The sequence below is a fragment of the Macrotis lagotis genome, chromosome 3, assembly GCF_037893015.1.
Source record: "Macrotis lagotis isolate mMagLag1 chromosome 3, bilby.v1.9.chrom.fasta, whole genome shotgun sequence".
Classification (NCBI taxonomy): Eukaryota; Metazoa; Chordata; class Mammalia; order Peramelemorphia; family Peramelidae; genus Macrotis; species Macrotis lagotis.
Window position 1 is genome coordinate 22,218,882 of NC_133660.1, and position 21,892 is coordinate 22,240,773.

General features: G+C 40.5%; 1 protein-coding gene across 2 annotated transcripts in view; it reads left to right on the plus strand.

Annotated features, from left to right (window-relative positions):
- The first annotated feature begins 328 nt into the window (after positions 1–328).
- Positions 329–21,892, plus strand: part of LOC141517369 (myozenin-2-like) — a 52,076-nt gene continuing 30,512 nt past the window's right edge. The window contains exons 1-3 of one of the 2 annotated variants that reach the window (XM_074228318.1): positions 330–496; positions 1,228–1,317; positions 19,197–19,366. In XM_074228318.1, the coding sequence (XP_074084419.1) occupies positions 1,296–1,317; positions 19,197–19,366 (192 nt within the window). In that variant the 5' untranslated portion in view covers positions 330–496; positions 1,228–1,295. Of the gene's footprint in view, positions 497–1,227; positions 1,318–19,196; positions 19,367–21,892 lie in introns of both variants that reach the window. The other variant, XM_074228319.1, reaches the window with a different exon arrangement.

Here is a 21,892-nt window from a genome sequence, read left to right on the forward strand (position 1 = left end):
TTAAATCCACCCCTCTCTCACCCCAGAATAGATCCCCAGGTTCAAGGTGACTTGATCAAGATCAAAGTCATTCCCCCAGCTACCAATTGTTGTAAATTTCTGGAGATCCGTGTCTTGGACTTTTGTTATTTTGTCCTTAAAGCACACAGTAGGTACTCTTTAAGTCCAGGGTGGATGGTGAAGGATGAATGTCATAAACTATGAGTCTAGAGACACAATAGGGACAAGCAAATTCTTCTCTGGTCTCCTTTTTCAATAGGGCAAGAGGAGGGGCTCAAGAGGGTGGTTCTATATTTAGTTTTTTGATGTCAGCTGGCTGCCAGTCTCTTCTGAAAGGCTCAGTCCTCACTTGATATTGGTGTGAGGTACCATGCAGACCCAGACACAAGGATAGAAGCTGTCTGGGCCCAGCTCCCCATCCATAGCCTTCTGACTTCCAAACTTTCCCTCACTGGACAGGCTTCTTCCCTGCCACGAAACAAAGTTGGACAGCCTGGTGAGTAGAACACTTCTCCAACCCTTGGTTCTGGTCTTACAGGGAGAGGGTCACCCCCTCGGAACTTAGAAATGGGCATTTTCCTTTCTTTTCATGGCAGGTACCCAGGTGTAAAGGCCAACACCAAAGTGGTCTTTGATTACTAGCATCTTATTCCTCCTTCAGACCCATCCTAAAAATCTATGAATGTGTTGTTGATGCTAGGAGAGAAATGACAAGGGGATGGGCAGATGACAATGAATCACCAATTCCAAACAATGGGAGGGTGGGAAAAGTTGGCCGATTCCTGAATACTTCACAGTGGCCTAGTGATATTGTACCTGTGTTCAGGAGGACGCTTTGCTCCATGAGCCATCATCAATCAGACCATCATCCAACAGAGATGCCGATCAAGGGCCACTGCTAATGTCTCTGAGACCTCCAACCCTCCTGCGCATCTTCCCTCTGAGATGACCTCCTATCATCTCCTTCCACCATCTGCATGTCTCATGTCCAATTTTTTTGCATGATGTTGCCTCCATTAGAATGAACATTTATTCTGGGGAGCTGGGTTCCTCCAGTTTTTCTTTATATACCCAGGGTTTTGCAGAGTGCCAGAATTCTCCCACTCCCCAGTTGCTTAATTGACGGACTATGCTCAGAGATGGTGACTGAGGAAAGATACCATAGATTGACCCTCTCCCCTGGGCTCAATCTTTTGTTGTTGTGTGCGTTTCTTTCTCTTTCAACAGGGAAACCACTGTGGGATATTAACACCCAGCAGCTTGAAAACACAGAGGAAGCAACAAGTGACACAATCATGAAGGAAATTCATGGAAACGGTAGAAAGCTGGTCCTTAGGGGGGCTCCTAACATTGTTCCCATCCTTCCTAACATGTCTGCCTCTGTTTCCCTCCTATCCTTGAGTCTGTTCATGCTGTCATAAATAACCTCAGGGCTGGGGACAGGGGGTGTGAGAGCCCATGGCTAAGTCCCTCCGCCTTTTGTAGTTGTCTTTTTTCATGGGAAAGTTATTTCCAGATGAACAACTGTTCCAAAGGCATGGAGCCATGGGACAGCTGAGGGACATTCTGCCTGCTTTGCCATTCAGAATTTAATCTGAAGTTCTCCTAATTGCTTTGGGTTGGGTGAGGTCCTAGAAAAACTAGACATCATTGGCCACCCATCTCTGATGGGCTTAGTGGTTTGTTTTTCTTCTCTTTCAGTCATTTGAAGCATCTTTGACTTTCTTTGATTTCCCACATTTTACCTGCCCCGCCCTTCATTCTCCTATCAATTCTCACCTTCTTCAATGATGCATGGAGGCATTTTGGGGAGGAAGTTTTTATTCTTGTATGCTGGTCTCATGAAAATAGGGAAAGATTCATCATATCAATATGGCATGACAGAGAGGGCTTTGACTTTGGAGTTAGCAAGATTTGGATCAAATCCCACCTCAAATACCTATGAGAGTTTAGGAAAATCATTTAAATACTGAGTCTTGAGGTTTGTCATCTGTAAAATGGAGGGTTGGACTAGCTGTCATTTCAGGTCTATTTCAACTCTAACACTTCCAAGTATGTGACTCAAGCCAATGAACCCTTTTAGAAAAATATTGTGATTCTGCAGTTTTACCTTTTTTTCTTTCTTTAAACTCTACCTCCCTCAAACTACCTCCCATACCTTCTTAATAATACAAAAGTGAAATGAATGAGCTTGTTACTGTAGAATGTCAGCCAAAGGTAGCAATTGCCAAGTTTCCTGATTAAGATCTGGCTTGTGTTTTGGGGAATAAGAGAGAAGGAATGGGCATTTCCTGTAGCTTCCTAGTAATTTTCAGAAAAGCTAAGTAGGGACAGCTAGGTGGTACAGTGGAGAGAGCACCAGCCTTGGAGTCAGGAGGACCTGAGTTCAAATTTGACCTCAGACACTAGCTGTGTGGCCTTGGGCAAGTCACTTTATTTGCCCAGCAAATAACCCCCCCCCCAATCCCAACAACAACAAAAAGAAATCCCAGGAAACCTAAGTAGTTCATTCTCCCTATGTGAATATTTATACATCTGTAGGAAAACACAGACATATTTTCTAAAAATCCATTCCTTTACATTTTATTCTTTATAAAACAAGTTCAATGCAAGCAGACATTTCCTAGATATGACTATGTGGGGTGGGGAGTGAATGGGGATTTGGATATAGAATTGGGTTCAAATACTACTTTCAACACTTGGGTAAATCATTAAAAATTTCCCTACTTCATTTTCCTCACCTGTAAAATGAACAATTCACTTAACTCTTCTGTGCCTCAACTGTAAAGTGGGGATAATAATACCATCAGTCTCTATCTCACTGGGTTGTCTGCAGAGTTCAATTGACATAATGTTTGTAAAATGTTTTGGGGACCCAAGAATATTATGAAGTTTTCAACTACATTCTGAGCACATGGGTTATAGTTTTACCTGAAGAGTTTGATTTTGAAGAATTTGTTTTTACTTTGTAGAAAGAGAGGATTTGATGAATCTACTCAGGAAAAGGTTCACAGGCTTACAGCTCATCCTTCTCCAGAAGAGTTCCAATCAGCCCCCAGGGTTACTAAAGGACCAACTGGTTTAGATAAAGTGAAATTTGAGTTGGAATCCAAGCCTAGAATTGCATTTTTATTGTCTTTGATATTGATGTTGCCCATGTTCTCTCTTCATATCCCTCCCAGGACATCAAGGTCATCTAATGGTTTGTTCCCTTGGTTAATCATGTCCCAGCCACTGACCCACCCAATCCAGCATCCAGGTCAGATTTGGTAACTAAGCCAATTCCTTGGCTAAGCATCCTGCCATTCCAATTTGATTTCCAAACTGTCCTCAAAATCACCAATCCCTCTTGGTCTAAACAAATCTATCACCCATTTTATGTCCTTCATAGACATTGACATGAAGGACCAAAGCAGAGGCTAGGGTTACCACTATTCTGGGGCCAGAGATAGATCTAGGAATGTAAGAAAGCTTCCTCCATTGCCAAGATCGAAACGATTTATGAATTATGTTTGAGGAAAGCTAGCACCAATCCAAAAAACTCTTAGGAGAGCGGCTTTAGGACATGACATAGAACAAAGCTCCTGAGATGGGCCCTGGCCATTTAAAGGCTGGTGACGAGGGCCTGCAGGCTGCCATAGGACACTTGCCAGCTGTCCCCCACAGAGTCACATGCCGTCCCTTTGCTGGAGTGGAGTGTTAACTATTCCTGATAACCCAGGGACAATCAGAAACGTGTTCTTCCTCCTGGCAGATATAATAGCTGCAATACTTCAGAACAGGGCTCAGATTCCTCCCTTTCCTTTCGGATTTCCTCTTCCAACCTCTGTGAATTGTGTTTGGGAAAAGGGCAAGGCTGAGGGAGCTGGTGCTAAATGGGGCCTTGTGAAGACTGCTGAGTTTAGAAGCAGGTGACCTGAACTTGTGGTGTCTGTCCTAAATCAAGAGCCTCTCTCAGGCTCAGTTTCTTTATTTGTCAACTGAGGGGTAATCAAACATTGTAGAAATAAATAGAATTGTATATATTTAATAAAACAGAGAAAAATATAATAGAACACAGATAAAATATCTATGTGATTTCTAAGTCAATATGGCACCCCCCTTCCCAGGGGATTCTTATTCATTCTTCTATTTCTATTTGAGTTTTACATCTCTAGACTAAGTGGTCTATAAGTTCCCTTCAGACAGGGGAGCACATGATGCATCCAAAAGAAAATAAAAAAGATTTACGTGGACTTATCCCTCCTCAGAACTGAGCCAAAGCTAATCAGACAGGGTAGCATGCCTTCCTAGTTTTTCAGAAGGCTTTCTGGAAATGCTCAGAGGTCACCTTTCTAGAACAGCAAATACTTGACTCCTTTAGTAGCAATATAGTCAGTCATGGCATAGTCATGGCAAACCAGGATCTTGGAAGGGTCTGTGAAGAATGGTACTTATACAGATGTGGGACTCTCTGCCTTCCTCCCTTAGAGTTGTATTTATCAAGAATATGGATCTTCAATAATAGAATTGGAAATTCTTCTGCCTCTTTCCATTTTTAGCATGCTCTGCTAGGAAAAGGAGATTAAACACATACAAGGGAAATGCAGAAAGGGCATCATATTTTGGAGTTGGCAGGGACCTCAGGGATCAATGGATGATGGGATTATAGTCCTAGAGACACAAGTGAGCCATGAAGGCCATTGGGTGCAACCCTCCATTTTACAGATGAGAAAATAGGACATCAAAGAAGAGAAATGAGTCACTAAAGGTTCCATGAGAAGAAAGCATCCTAAGTGGGTTCTGAACCCAGGTTTGAGCCCATGCTCTGTCCAATAAATAAACAAGCAAGTAAATGAATAGACTATAACCTATGACCCATGACTGACTCACTCTCTGGATCCCTCCCCACTGCAGATCTCAGGACCTCATATCTATTCTGTTATTTGTCTATCTATGTATCTATGTATCCATCTATCCATCTATCCATCTATTTATCCTATCTATCTATCCTGTCTCTATCTTTCTCCCTCCCTTCTTTCCTTCCTTCTTTCCTTTTTCTATCTCTATATCAATCTAACAATATAGCTATATAGTTATAAATATAGATATAAAGTCAGAGAAATGCAGGTGTGTCCAGCTGTGTACACAGCTGGTTCACCTAAGTGAGTGAAATGGGTCTAAAGAAGTGGATTTTTTGCTTCCTCCTAAATAAACTCATCAAAGTATCTCTCAAATAATTTTTATGACTGCCCATTTCCTGGAGTGTACTGGTTATCTCAATGAAGTCTTTCCTAAGTAAATAAACAGGCTGCTTGCCATGGTGGAGAGAACCTCTGTCTGGAAATCAGGAGCCCTGGATTCTAGACTTGATTCTGCCACTAACTAACTTACATATATGTAAGTTTTAAAAAGCAATTTACCAATACTATTCCAACTTATCTTCCTAACAACCCTAGGAGGTGGATGCTATTATTATTCTCATTTTTACAGAAGAGGAAACTGAGGAAGGCAGAGATAAAATGACTTGCCCAGGATCACATTGCTAGTAATTATCTGAGTTTGGATTTCAACTCTAGACCCAGAACTGTATCTACTCTATAATTTTACTGCCCTAGGTTCCCTCTACTGCTCCATTCAGTTCTCAAATTCTCTAAGTCCTTATCTTTAAAGAAGCTGGTATGTCTGATTCTTTTAGCACACTAATTAGAAAACCTAGACTCATGATTTGTTTTAATTGCTACAGAAATTTGTGGTTTCTGTCCTATTTCTTATTTTGATTGGGATTTGTGATTTCCTAGGTAAGGGGTATTTTCAATATGGAAACTCCTTTCACTGTTAAAGATTGTCTTAGAAGGTCATAGCTTTAGGGCTGGAGGGGACCTCAGAGGTCATCTGGTCCTCTTTCTCATGTTCACATGGGGAAACTAAGGTCAAATTAGTGAAGTGTCTTGTTCCTAGGTGGTAAATAGCAAAGCTTTGATTCAAACCTGGGGCCCTTGATGCTAAATTCATCACTGCTTCTACTCCAGTGACTTCTTACCAACACCACTGAAGCTCTTCTCTTCAAGAGTTATTAGATTAGATTGTAAGCTCCTTGAGGGAAAGGAATGTCTTGACTGTATGACTCTTGGACCTCAGAGATCAGTGGATGATGGGATTGTAGCCCTAGAGACACACGTGAGCCATGGGACCTCAAAGTTCTTGATACATAGAAGGCAAGTCATATGTTTAGTGACTGACTAAGCTATCTAGGGGCCTGAGTAACACAAAGCCTTGCTCTTGGTCAAATACATAATGGTGTCAGAAGAGAATGGTCTCCTCCTTAGAAGAGGAAATGAAGTAAATTTCTTCTACCTATGAATCACCAATAATACCAAAAATATAAATATGAAATTTCATGGAACTTAGGCATTAACTCTGAAAATTTCAAAATTGTTTAGGTTAAAAAAATTGCTCAACCTTTCCCTTTTTTGCCGTGTGAATTGAAACCTGGGCAGATGTACATAGTGGGCATAGAGGATAGGGTGTTGGGAATAGTGTAAGGAAGACCTGGGTTCAAATTTGACCTCAAACACTTTCTCAGTGTATGACTCTTAACCTTGTTTGCCTCAGTTTCCTCATCTGTCAAATGAACTGAAGAAGGAAATGGCAAACCACTCCAGGATCTTTCCCAAGAAAAGCCCCAATGGAGTTATGAAGAATAGGACAGGATTGAAATGGCTCAATAAAAAATTGAAACCCAGAAAGAGAAATGAGGAATTCCAAGATCAAAGTAGCAAAAAGTTGTGGTGAGATTTAAACCAAGGTTCTCTGTACTATATAACCTCATAGGTACAACTGAGTGAGTGACCTGGGCTATGGTCCAACCCTTCTATATGACTCACTTTCCTCATCTATAAAATAAGTGAGTTGAATTCTGGTCTCTGACTAATTCTGGTGATTGAATCACACTCTGGTAGATTGTTACATTTATGTCTTCATAGAAGGGAGAGAGATTGGCACAGGCATTGCCAGGGTGGAGGGAACTTTAAGGATGAGGAAATGCCTTCAACAACAGAGAGCAGTTCCTTTCCTACTAGGGGAAGTCTTAGAGAGTTGCCTTGGACACTAAGGATTTTGTGGATTGGTCCAGAGTCATACAGTCAGTATGGGTCAAAATCAAGACTTGAACTCAGATCTTCCTGACTCTAGCTCTCACTCTACTTTGTGGACAGGTCAGGGATGCAGGTGTGTGTGTGTGTGTGTGTGTGTGTGTGTGTGTGTGTGTGTGTGCCCCACATGGACCTCCATGTGAGACTCTCAGGTTGTACATGGATAGAGTCCAGATTGATCTTATTAAGAGAATAAATTGAGATAATATTTGTAAAGTGTTAGGTAAAACTGAAGCATGACATAAATGCTAGTTGTTATTAAATAGGATTAGGACATAGGGCTGGGGAATGAAGATGATTTTGCTTTCTCTCCTGCTCTGGACTTTTATTCAAGCCTTTGTTGTCTTCAGAATTCCAACCCATCCTTTGAAAGTTGACTCAGATGAAGAAAAGGGTTTCATGGAGGACTTTGAGCTAGAAGTTCCTGCTGCTGAGCTCACTCACTTTACATCTGGGGGAAAATGAGGCCCACAAAGGGAAAGTCACTGGTTTGAGGTCACACAGTTCAGAAGGGGTTGACCTGAGACCTGAGCCTGGGTGCTCTGATTCTAGGCCTTGAGGTCACTCTAGGCCCTTTCCATGACCCCCTCTCTCCCCCATGAAATAGTCCCTGCCCTTTGACTTCCCTGTCAGCACCAACCATTCTTTATGCTGGCAGGCTTGTGCTGAAGGGCAGGCTTCCACCTCCCTGGGCTGTGCATCTTAGCAAACTGAGAAACTCTGGGAGGATGGTGATTCCCAGATCACTTCAAGATAATGTCATGCTTGGACCTAGGGCTCTAGGACCAATGCTTGGGAATAAAACTCCCCTGGCACCAAGGAGAGAAAATTAGCTGAGCAACCAGTTAGAACTGAATTTGAGTTCTGCTCCAGCAAGGTTGTAGCTGTGTGACTTTGGGCAAGTCACCTTTCAATTTTCAGGCCTCAAAATACAACCTTCTAATAGATAAATTGCAGAACATGGAGTGACCTGTATTTGGGGAAAGATTTTCCTCATTTGGGAGTTCTCTTGACATAGGAAATCACAAGTCAAATCCATATGTATACATAGAAACAAAATATATATGAACATATATGGGCTTACACATATGTCCTGAGGTATAATTACAAAGGTTTAATAATTGGTTCTTCCAGAAAAAAAGTGGATGATACACTTTTAAGTTTAATTTGCTTAGTTAACATTTTCACCATCATTTTCTTAAATCTAAGCAATCAATAAAACAAACAATAAAACAAAAACTAAATCAATAAAACAATAAAACAATCAATAAAACCGTTCAACAAGTCTGGGTTTATAGCATTTGCCTATTTCTATAGTGTGAATGATCACCCTGAAAATGTAACAACCAGATCTCAAGAGTCAATTGTAGGGTGACTAGGTGGTACAGTGGATAGAGCACTGACCCTGGAGTCAGGAGTACCTGGGTTCAAATCCAACCTCAGACACTTAATAATTACCTAAATGTGTGGCCTTGGGCAAGCCACTTAACCTCATTGCCTTGCAAAAAAAAAGTCAATTGTGTGTTTTTTTGATTGAGTACAAACTGGTTGCAAGTTAAGCCCATGTGTATGTGTGTGATAGACAGATATGTAGAAATACATACATATGTCTGTATGGATGTATGTGTTTATATATGTGTGCATGTTCAAAGGTCATCTAGACTTTTGATTTCATTTCAATGGGGAAATTCTGAATAGGAAACTTCCCTCCAATGATGTAAATGAGACTCTCTCTAGCTTAGAGTCTTAGGGAAATATATAGGGCACAAGGTATTAAGTGACAGGCAGCAGGTTATGTATCATGGATCTAGAGAAGAATTTGAATTCAATTCTTTATGACTTTGAGACCGAATCTCTCTATTCCCTAATACCATGCTGCTTCTCGGACATGTACACACACACATACACACAAGGAATGGTTTCATATATGTGTGCATATTCGCATGTGTATATTTGTCTACTATATGTGTATTAGTGCCTCTTTATTAATAATATGTCATCATATGTAGTGTGATATAGTATCATATTAATGTGATATAATATATCACCTTATAGAATATTATGTAATGTATCACTATAAATTATATAACATGGCACCACATATATTTCATAATGTATCAACATAGAATCTGACATAAGCTATCATCATATAAACATGATATATTATCATATAGAATGATATAAATAATATGCAATGTAGCATCACATATATGACATAACATATATAATGAGAGATCATCATACAGAATATGATATATTGCTATATATTAGGATATAATCTAATCATCATAAGTAATATAAGTCATCATATATAATATGACAGTATATTATCTATAATATGATATACTATATAATCATTCAGAATATGAAATGATGTACTGCTATATATATATGATATGATATATGTCATCATACATAATACGAAATAAAGCACCATCCTATGACATACGACAGGATGTATCCTCATATATAATATGACATCAGATATTATTATAATATATCATAGTATATAACAGTATATAATATAGTATAACATGATGCAATATATAATTGGAGGTTCAATGTGATAGTGAATACAATATTTCTATTCTATATAAGAATCAATTGAAGACACATTTAATTAGGAGAAGAGAAGAGTCAAGGGAAATAGGATCCCATTTACAAGACTGTCAGGTGGAAGAAGACTTGGGTTTATTTGGTTTGTCCCCAGGAAAAAGAACCAAGAGTGATGGGAGGATGTTGCAAAGAGCCCAGTTGAGGAAGGATAAGTTTGGTTGGGATCAGGGCCATCCCAAAATGAAGTGGGTAGCCTCAAATGCTGATGCGTTCACCATCCTTTGGGCTCATTATGTTGGACATCTATTCATAAGGATTTCTCAAGGAATGCATCCCCCTTGGGAGTGGATTAGACTAAACCTTGGCTGCAGGTAGTTTTCTGATTCCCAAATTCTGTGAGTTCATAAGTGCCAGATCTGAAGTCAGAAAGACCTGGATTTACATCTTGATCTGACTCTGATTTTCTACAGGACCCTGAGAAAGTCAGTTGACTTTTGGGAGCCCCAGTTCCCTTACCTGTAAAAAGGGGACAATCATCCTTACAGAACAGGATTGTTTGTGACTCTCAAATGATCCAAAGTGCTTTGCAAACCTTAAAAGCCTATAGAAATGGCTGTATATTGATATTGTGATACATTAATGTGAATAATTGCTGAAGAATGTTTACTTTTGTTGAATCAATGAATGAAGTGTGAATATAGGCCAATTTACTGCAGATTCTTCTCAACCTTGCCCATGTCTCTCATGCCCACAAATGTACCTCAAGAGTATCACAGATGGGTAGCTCATGGCAAGAGGGGAGAAATGCAAGACCCTTTTCAGGTCTAGTTCAAAGATATGATGATTCTAGTCTAGAGCTAAGATTCAACCTGAATCCTCAGATTCCAAATTTGGGTCTAAACATACAAAAATGAATCTAATCTAGCTCTCTTACTGTCAAAATGTAGTCAGTGATTTTTTTCTTGGGTTCGGTTTGGCCCAGCAATGATTTGCAACTCAGACTCAGGAATACAGGTTTTGGAAAGAAGATAGAGATTTATTAAAATAAGTTACAACATATTAAGAAAGTAATAGAAAAATTAAAAAGAGAAGAACGTAGATTGCTGGTTGAATTGGCCAGGCCAGCTGACCAGGGTTCAGCAGGAGGCTGGAAGGTAAAAAAGTGAGCCCCTTCCTCAATCTCCTTAAATTCTCCCCCCCAGAGTCCATGGGAGAGGTGGTGACCTGGGAGGGAGGGCCAAGTGCCACATTGGAGATTTTTGCCTTTTGGGGCTGGGGGTCTCTTTTGGATGGTCTTGGGTGTTTACAAATCTAAAAATCTAAATCTAAAATCTAAATCTAAAATCTAAATCAGGTTGATGGTCAGGCCCTCAGGCGTGGCCTAAATTAGATGTTAAAGGAAGAAGGAAGATTCTCTTAATAATGCAAACAAAAGATTTACAAAGTTTCCTGTTGCTCAGTTTTATGACTCCTCAAATGAAGAAAAGAATATTCTCCTAAATTACCAGAATTTTTTAAAAGGTAATTACTATGAGAGAGCCAGGAGGGTTCTCCTAGAAGGTGACTTCATTCTATGATGAACATGTCATAAAATTTGAACAGTTATGCAATCAGGATTATCCTATCACAATGAGGTGGGATGGAGGGCTTGGCAGGCCTAGAGAGATAGTCTAGTATAGTGTCACAAAGAGGAGGGGAAGTAGCTTGCCCAGTGGCACCCAGCCAAGGGAGCAAAGCCAAGTCCTATCTCGTCACCAACTAAGTCTCCTTCCATCCCTTCATTAGGCCTCTCAGAATTACAGCTTTGAAACTCTTGCCTTTTTGCCTGGGAAGGAAGGTGGGGATCTAAAGGGGGAGGGATGGGGGAGGGCTCCTTCTTTGGTTTGTTTTCCCATCAGCATTCACATAACTCTGAGAAACCAAAGGAAGGAAGTCATGGGAAGGAACAAGGCCCCAGGCTATGTAGCAGGTATGCTAGAATAATCATTCCAAAGACTCAGACTAGGACCAGAATGCACTGGTGATCTGGCCCTATTGCCTAGTGGAACACCAGGGAGGGGCTTTGTAGTTCTGGGAAAGGCCATCAAGGAAGCAAAGTCATTTACAAAGAGGAATTGGGGATCCTGAGCTATTGGGGGGGTAGACATAATACCCATGTCTTTCCTCATTGCACTCTAAATTCATAGAATCATGGCTAGAAAGAATATTTTGTTTTGTTTTGCTTTCATCATGTCTAACTTTTCATGACTCTAGACTGTACTGTCCATGGGGTTTTGTTGGCAAAGAAATTGGAATGGGTTGCTACTTCCTTCTCCAGTGGATTAAGGCAAACAAAGATGAAATGACTGGCCCAGAGTCACACAGTTAGTGTTTGATGTTAGATTTGAACTCAGGTCTTCCTGATTCTAGACCTAGTACTCCAATAATTCCTGAGTCATCTTAGAAATGATCTAATTTAGGGGCTTTTAACTTATCTTCTGTCCTGGACCTTTTGGTCAGTCTGCAAATTTTATATACCCCACCTCAAAATAATGTTTTCCTTTGTTTTGTTTTGTTATTAAATTCACACATGAACAATTTGCTAAATTTCAGTGAGGGCTTAGTGAAAATAAAAGTGTATTTTTCTGTCCATATCCACCAACTCCCTAAAATTTGGATTCATGGATCAGGAGTGTGCTGAAAGATGTTAAACAAATGTACACATTCAAGATGCACTTTTGAGTTTAATTTGTATTATTAATATTTTTCTAGCCCTTGTTTTAAATCTAGACCAGGGGTGTGGAACCTTTTTTTTGCCAAGAGTCATTTGTATTTTTATAAATTCATTCTGAAGCCATACAAAATTATCCTCTTAAAAATTAACCTGCTATAATTGATCAACCATTTAATTAATTTTGGGGCATCTAGGTGGTGCAGTGGATAGAGCACCGGCCCTGGAGTCAGGAGTCCCTGAGTTCAAATCCAGCCTCAGACACTTAATAATTACCTAGCCATGTGGCCTTGGGCAAGACAATTAACCCCATTGCCTTGAAAAATCTAAAACACAACCCCCCCCCAAAAAAAACCCCCATTTAATTCATTTACCCCTAAAAATCTCCTAGATTTATTAAATTTTGAGTCCCACCTTCAGTTGCCATGGCAAATGATTTTGTTGATCTTATATGGCTTACAAGACATATGTTCCACATCCCTAGTAAAGACAATCAATAAAGCAAGAAATCCAGCTCTGATTTAAAACACAGGAGTAAGTTGCCTTCAGCACACTCCTGAGGGGTAGGGAGGAAGTCCAAATAAAGAACCACCATCAAGACCAGTACAACTTCCTTGTTTGATAGCTGAGGGAAATGAAGCCCAGAGGGAAAAAGGGGCTTTGACCAAGGTCACCCAGACAGTCAAGTTCAGATTAAAACCTTTTGAATGACTTCTTCCCTTGAGTCAGTCCCAGTGGTATCTACTCCTCCCAGGTGATCTTCAGAATTTTCTTAAGACAATTTTAAATGGAAGTGATTCAGTTTCCTGGTCTGACACGGGCTTACTGTCCAGGTTTCACAGACATACAGCAATGAGCTCAGCACACCGGTTCCATAGACCTTCAGTCTGGTAATCAGTCTAATAGCTCTTCTCTCCCACACTTTCTTTCAGAACCTCCAAATTCTGAGCTAGCTCGGGCAGACCATGATTACAGATGAGTATATTGAGATTCAGAGAAATTAAGTGACTCATCCTGGGTCGCAACCAAGAACTAGGGTGGGATTTGAACTCAGGACATTTGGCATTCCCCTCTATTCCACACTGCCTTCTCATTGAATCTGAAGAGCACATATTGGTTTTCTGGCAATAAGCCAAAGTTTTTCCTTCCTTTTGCCTCAAGGAGGACAGACTTGATATTATTTAAAAGAGGAACCACAACATTGCCAATCCTGAGAACTACAAATATGACTATAGGGAGCCCCACTTTACCCCAGTCAATATTTCCCCACATCTGTAAGTCAGATGAGTGATTAGGTAATCCTGCTATCTTATGCTCCTACCTAAAACTATTGATTTAATCATTGAGTTCCAATCAGAAGGGATTTGTATTGTTGTTCAGTCATGTCTGACCCTTTGTGATCCCATTTGGAGTTTTCTTGGCAAAGATCCTGGAGTGGTTTGCCATTTCCTCTTTCAACTCATTTGACAGATTCAAAAACAGAGGCAAATAGGATCACACCCTGATAGTGAGGATCAGATGCTCAATTTGGGCTCAGATCTTCCTGACTCCTATCTCTATCCACTCTATCCACTGCTCCACTTAGCTGCTCCCCAAGGAATTTTTTTTAAAAGCTAGCAAGGTCAGTAACTTACCCAAGATTCCAGAGATGGTAAATGATAAAACTGGAATTAGAATCCAAGACTTCTGAAACCAAATCCAGAATTCTTTCCCGGACAACCACACTGTCTACCCTAACTGCCCAATGGCCATTTCTATAAATGGGACAAGTAGATTTAGAGCTGGAAAGAATCTTAGAAACCACCAAATATAACCCCCTCATTTTGTAAGTGTGACAACTGAGGCAAAAACAAAGCTCTGTGACTTATTCTGAGTTGTAGAACTAGGAAGTATATGGGGAAAATTTTGAATCCAGGCCTTCCCGACCATTGTGGTAATCTAGCATGTTCATCCTTCATCCCCAAAGAATCAAGTGTCATCCATGTCCAGTGACATCATGAGGGTGATATCTTGACTTGAATGTGGATTGAATTTAAGAGAGGAACAACTGCCCAAAATCATCACCTCACTCTCTCCTCCAGAATCATCCAAGTCCAATGGCAGGACAAAAGTCTAAATGACTGACCATAGTTTGAGATCCAGTGGAAGGCGTTGGTTTTTCTAAACTAATTAATGGGAATTGGGAAGGAGAAATGAAAGATACATTCCAGTTTGCAATGTATCAAATGTCTTAGAGGTGGTCCCCTTGTTCTTCCTTTGAGTTCCAGGGAGCAGGAAGACAAAAAAGAAGCTTCTTTTTACTTCCTCCCCATAATATCCTGTATCAGGCAAATAAATACTTGGGGGAACCAATTTTTACAGGTACTTTGACAGATAATTTGATAGGACAGAGAACAGTGAATTTAATGTCAGAGAATCTGCATTCAAATTTCCTTCTTGTTCCTCATTGTCTGAGTTATTTTTGAACAAGCTAGGCCTCAGATTATCTACAAAATGGGGGGGGAGAATTCTAAATAGGGGCATTTTGGTGGCACAGTGGCTAGAGTGCCAGTCCTAAAGGAGTCAAATTGTCTGGAGTCAAATTCAGTCCCAGATACTATTTGTGTGACCTTAAGCAAGTCATTTCACCCTGTTTGCCTCAGTTTCCTCTTTTGTAAAATGAGCTAGAGCAGGAAATGGCAAATAATTCCAGGATTTTTATCAAAAAATAAAATGTATGTGTATGGGGGTCAGGGAGTGGGAAGAAGAAGAAGAAGAAGAAGAAGAAGAAGAAGAAGAAGAAGAAGAATCATAAAATCAGAGATGCCTAAAAACAACTAAATAACAGGGCTAAATAATCTTGAAGGTCTCTTCCAGTTCTAAATCCATGATTCTATGAAATTTCAGACTAGGAAACACAAGAGAGGCCTGCAAAGTCCAAGCGGTGTTGACATGACCCCCTTCTCTCTCACACACGCACACATACACATACACATGCACCCCTCATGTTTTGGCCAGTCCCCTTGCAGAGCTACCTGTGAATACTTGCCTCCATGAAAGAATGAATCCATCCACTTATATAGATCTCAAAGGGCATCTGGTCTGTCTTGATGAGGAAAACAGAGGTTCAAGAAGCTTGTCCAAGGTCTTATAGACCTAGAATTGGGAAGACCTTCTCGGGTCATCTTGACCAACTCTCACATTTTATCAATGAGGAAACTGAGGTCCAGGGAAATTACATGACTTACCCAAGATCATATAGACAGAGATTAGACAATCAAACATTTAATAAACATTTGATGAATATTCACCCACCAAGTGTCAGACACTGTGCTAGAATGAGGATGCAAAGACAAAGGTATCATGGGCAGGACTTGGTCCCTAGGCCAGAGTCAGCCCTTCACCCACAGCACTGGGAGAGGGAGGTTTTTGACCCTTTTTTCTACAACTTTTATCTGCCCTCATTATTCCAGGAGGGGAAATAGGGTTTCTATTATTTCTGAATGAAAATCTACTAATTGAAAAAGAATTCGATATTCATGCAACCTTGAAAATTAATGAGCAGAACAAGTGATTTCTTCTTTTGGGGTGGGGGAGAGGAAGAGAGAGGTATCATGAAGTTTAAGACAGAAGCCCAAACCTTTCACAGCCAGCAGACAAGACCAGGGTTAGAGAAGACAGGGAGAATATTTCAATGGGCTCCCTTTAAACAGTGGTGTTCTCTCTCACCATCTAGAATTCCTACTACTCTCCAAGCAAAACATAAACTTCCATCAGGTTTCTGAAATTCATAACATAGTAGGATAAGATAGTAAAGGAGGAAAATACACTTATAAACATGAAAATTTGTCTACAATGTATGGGATTGCTCAGATATTCAAACTCTTTTGTTGTTCAAGTGGTTTTAACACTCCCTGATCCCGTTTGGGGTTTTCTTGGCAGAGGTGCTGGAGTGATTTGCCATTTTCTGCCCAAGATAAATTTTTACAGATGAAGAAACTGAGGCAGAAAGGGTTAAGTGATTTGTGCAGGATCACATGACTGCTAAGTTTCTGTGGCCAGATTTAAACTGATTTCTTCCTGAATCCAGCACCAAAATCACCATATCCCCTATCTGCCCTAAGTCTAAGCCAAGTTGCCCAAAATCAGGAGTGTTATATGAAGCTTCAGTTTAGGATCACAAGGCATAGGGACATCATCTTTCCAAAGGATTAAAAAAAAAAGTCCCAAACCTTGAACCAACTGCCATGAATTGGTTTGGTCCTAGATTTGTTCTTCCCATATTAGAACCTTGAAGGAGCAGAGAGGATCACACCCTGATAGTAAGTATCAGATGCTCAATTTGGACTCAGATCTTCCTGATGCCTATCTCTATCCACTCTATCCACTGCTCCACTTAGCTGCTCCCCAAGGAATTTTTTTAAAAGCCCCCCCCCACAATAGTTTATCAGCATGGTGTTGGCATTTTGTGAACCTGCTGACTGGAATTATTTTCAATGAATGATCTAATCTCATAGAGACAGCTTTCCCAGCCATGAGTGTGAGGAAATAGATAATAGAAGAAGCCTATCATGTATCAGGTAATGCTATGATGAACATTGCTCAGGCCTTACATGGTAACTGGCAATGAAGGGTAGGGAATAACAAGTCTTGGCTTCATGGGGCCCAGGCAGCAACTTGGTTCTCTTAGAAGTTTAAAGAGAAGATAATTTTCATGAAGGGCTGAGATTAACTAAACCATAACTGGAGCATGGCAAATGGAGCTGTGCCTAGGGTGGTCATATTTCACCATCCCTAGCATTTGGAGTCCTTCAGTCATGTAGAAACAAATGAATTGAGCAAAGATATTTAGTTAAAATAGGAAACTACCAGGTGATCCACTTTCTCCCCCAGGTGACCACACCCCATATGAAACTCCTTCCAGCTCCACCCTTCTCTGCTCCCCTAATCTTCTAGCATTGGCTACTTGAACTGGGGGACAGTGAGGGTCATTGTCCCCAAGTACAATTGCCACATAGCATCTTAAAGCCAGAAGGAGCCTTAGACATTACCAAGGGCATCCTCCTCTCCACTCCCCCATAAACACACACACACACACACACACACACACACACACACACACACACACACATACAAACATACACACACTCTTTACAGAGGAGACTGAGACCCAGAGAAACTGTAGTTCCATAAGCTTTAGAGTATTCTTATCTTATTATCCACATGTAATGGGATGTCTTTGCCTGCTATTTATGGATATATTTTATAGGGCTGATGAACTTGGATGGGAAAAAATGACATCTTTATTTTCAATGACCTCTGGTTATCTTTGAAATCCTGTGAGCTTTCTAATGTGCATTTATAAACATTATTTTGGGGAGGGCCCCCTGAGTTTCCCCAGCTTCCCAGAGGACAAGAACTCTTGATTAGGTCAAATTCCTCATTTTACAGAGTAGGACATTGAGGCTCAGTGTGGTTCCTGACTTGTCTGAGGTCATAGAAATGTTCACAAAGCAGAAGTTTCTAAAAGGTAGATGGTGCTGTTGTTGATCCTTCAATTTCATCAGGCATTCATCTAGAGCAGGGGTTCTGGGCTCTTCTGTGTCATGGAAACCCCTTAGCTATCTGAGGAAGTCTATGAACCCCTTCTCAGAATCATGTTTTTTAAATGCATAAAATCAAATGTGTAGGATTCCATAGAAAACTAGTTATATTGAAATGCAATTCTAAAGCATTTTAAAAACAAATTCCCTGAGCCAAGATTAAGAACCCCTGCTCTAACCCAAGGATGAATTAGAAATCTTCCAAGGGAGAATCATCGACCAGCAATCAGAGAAGAAGACCTAGAATTGCATCTCAGGGTCTGGAGGCCACAGGGTGGTACCATGGACAGCACTGTGGGGGCAGAGTGGGTATCTTTTATGTTTCCATACCCTATTCCCTTCAACACAGACACTAACCAGAAGATGAATCCCTTATGAATATTTACTAAATGACTTAGTTACCCCTTAATTTGAAAATGTATTTCTTAACCATTTTTCCTTTTTTTAAAAACAAATTCTGATTGGTACTTTTCATTTTAACATCAGCTACAATTTCCAAAGTATCACTACTCCTTCCCTTCCTAAAAAGCAATATCAAAAAATTTTAAAAGAACTTTTAAAATAGTTCCACAAAACTAACCAAAACTGTGAAAAATTCTGAGATTTTCCATAAGGTTTTAATAATGATCTATTTTTTTATTTATTTAAGGTGATGGGATTGAGTGACTTGCCCAAGGTCACACAGCTAAGCAATTATTAAGTGTCTGAGGTGGGATTTGAATTCAGGTGCTCCTGACTCCAGGGCCAGTGCTCTAGTCACTGTGCCACCTAGCTGCCCCCAGTTCATAAGGTTTTATATACATAACTCCCCCCATCTTTGCAAAGAAGACAAGTGCCTTTTCATAATTCTTCTTTGGGGCCAGGTTTTCCAATCAATTTTAAGGTTTTCTTATTTGTTATTGATCTGAATTTTCCACAGAGAGTTGAAATGGTAGAAAGCATTGATGGATCACAAACAATCTGACTCCCCTTCCAAAGAAGGTTATAGAGAGGTTTTACTCTCTTTTTGTAAAGGGGAGGGGAAGGTAGAGAGGTCCCACTTAACAGAACACCAGAAGAATAGATCCCTGTTTGGTGGCATCAAATGAATTTAGGAAAAGATCCTCTTCATTTTTAAGATCTAAGAGCAGAGAGAGCACTGTAGATGATGAGTTAAGTCAACATCTGAAGCCATTGAGCATAGGGTAACTGGAATCTTGTGTCGTGCTTTTCCAGAAGTAGATGGTATGGACCTGGGCAAAAAGCTGAGCATCCCCAGAGACATCATGCTGGAAGAATTATCAGTACTCAGCAACCGAGGGGCCAGGCTGTTTAAGAGGCGCCAGAGGAGATCTGAGAAGTACACATTTGAAAATTTCCATTGTGAATCCAAAGCAGAAATGAATGTGAGTACCACTCAGCTCCTCAACTTGTGTGTATTTCCCAATGGGGCACATGGCACCACTGTCATGGGAAGCTGATTGTTGGAGCAATTTTTAGTAAAAATAAGTGTCCAGAGAGAGGATGAAGAATGATGGAATGTAAACTTAGTCAGCTGCTCTTCAGCAATTCCCCTCCCAGCATTCACCTGTTTATTATAACTGATACCTCATTTCCAATCCATTATTTCCACTTTATCAATCAATCAGCAACAAAACAAGTTATCTATTTTAAAAAAATCTTAATTGGTACCTCTTGTATTTACATCATCTACATTTTCCTAAGTATCATGCCCCCAAGTTCAGCCTTGTCCTATCTACCACTGGCGAAATAAGAGTTTAAGACATTTTCTCCATTCTTGTGGACATTACAGTATCACTGGGGAGACGAGACTAATTGTTATCTATTGTTTGAGATACAATATAACTCTTGTATGGAAAGGATGGAAAAATGGAAGGAGAAAAAGAAAGGAGAGGAGAGGAGAGGATAGGAAAGGAGGGAGAGAAGAAAGGAGGAAGGAAGCAAAGGAGGGAGGGAAAGAGGTAGAAAAGAATGGAGGGAGGAAGGGAGAAGGGAGGGAAGGAAACTGGGGAGGAAGGAAGGGAAAAATAAGTCTTTATTAAGTACCTGTTATGAGGTCAGTGCCTTCCAAATAATCTCATTTGATCATCACAATAATCTTGGGAATTAAGCATTTTGATTATCTGCATTTTATAACTGAAGAAACTATGTTAGAGAAAATTTAAGAGAGGCAGACTTGCCTAGGGAAACACAACTAATAACTCTGAATTCAGATTTGATTCCAGAGCTTTCTAACTCCAGGTCCAGTGTTCTATCTACTATATCACCTAACTGTCTCTAGAAAGGGAAATAGAACTGTCAGGGAGACCTGGGTTCAAATTCTGCCCTAGACATTCACTAAGTGTGATTTGGGCCAGTCCCTTATCTCATCTGCTAAAGGAATGATCTTAAAGTCAAAAGTCTCTAAAGTTCTAACTCTGAAATCGAAAGTCCTATAAATCCCAGCTCTATCATTTAATATTTGTTTGGCTCTAAGCAAGTCCCGTTATCTCTCTGAACCTCAATTCCCTCATTTGTAAAAATGAGGGGGTTACATTCATTGACCTCTAAAGTCCCTTCAGGTTCTATCTTTGACCCCATATCTGATCATCAAGGTCATGGTGATGTTAGAAAGGGGTAAGGATGATGATGATGATGACTGAACAATGAGTAAACAAGGCAATTGGGTTCTCAGCTGTGTGGGAGGACCAGTGAGTTTTGTAGGACATCCGAGAAGGGAGCTGTGAAGAGAGGCCAGAAGATCTCATGGAGAAGGTGGATCTGAGATTAAGACTAGAGGGTGGATAATAGTCAGACAGATGGAGACTTAGGTGTCCCAGGGAGGGGACCTTCTGTGAATGAAGGCCACCACAAAGACAGAAACCGCTTCACAGGATGGGAAGAGCCCAACCTGACTCAGATGGGGAGGAGTGGGAAATAAGGCAAGACTGCATCCATCAAGGGCGGGGGTGAAAGCCAGGCAGGGTGGTGCAGGCCGGGTATCCTGGGCACATACAGGCAGGTAACAAAAAGAGAAGGTCCTAGAGGTAGTAATGTTTATTTAAGGAAGACTCATTTAGGAAGGACACATAAAATGAATTGCAGCAATCACTCACATTTATCTAGTGTGGTGAGTCTTGCAAAATAGCTCTTTTACATTGGTTATTTCCTTTGATACTCATATAAACCTTGGGAGGGAGGTGCCATTTTACAGATGAGGAAACGGAGGCAGACAGGTTTAATGACTTGACCAAGGTCACCCAGTTAGTAAGTGTCAGAAATTAGATTCAAATTCAACTCTTTCTGCCTCCATGCCCAGTGCTGTAACCACTGAGCAGCCTAGCTACCTCACTAAGAGTTCCAGAGATCCACTAAGGCATCTATCTGTTAGAAGAGTTTGGACTAAAGAATATAAGAATAAGGGATGGAAAAAAGAGACATTGAAAAGGACAAGACTGATTTAGAGAATGAAGGAAACTGAGTCAAAAATGACTCCAAGTCTGGGAACTTAAAGGATTCAGAGTGTCCTACTTCTTCCCTGGTCTCTGTCCTTCTGTATTCACCTTGCTCATGTTTGCATCCTTTCTTCAATAGTCCTGAAAGGGGAATGGAATCTGTTCACTTATTTTCCATGCTTTTTTTCTTTTTTAATACAAATCTGGGATTTTACTGAGGTAGGAATATACTGATGTTGACCTTAGACTGTTAGACAGTCATGGTTCTGTCCTTGGCCAGGGCCACACACTGAACATGTATCAGGATAGGCCTTGATTGTCCAAGGTCACACAGGTCTTCCTGACCCCAAGTTCAATCCTCAGATCACTATGTCACACTGCCTTTTCCACCATAGTTAACAAAATGTCAGCTTTTCTGATAGAGGCATTGTGGCTTTCAGAAACCAATATAAAGTTTTATGGGATGACTGGGAGAAA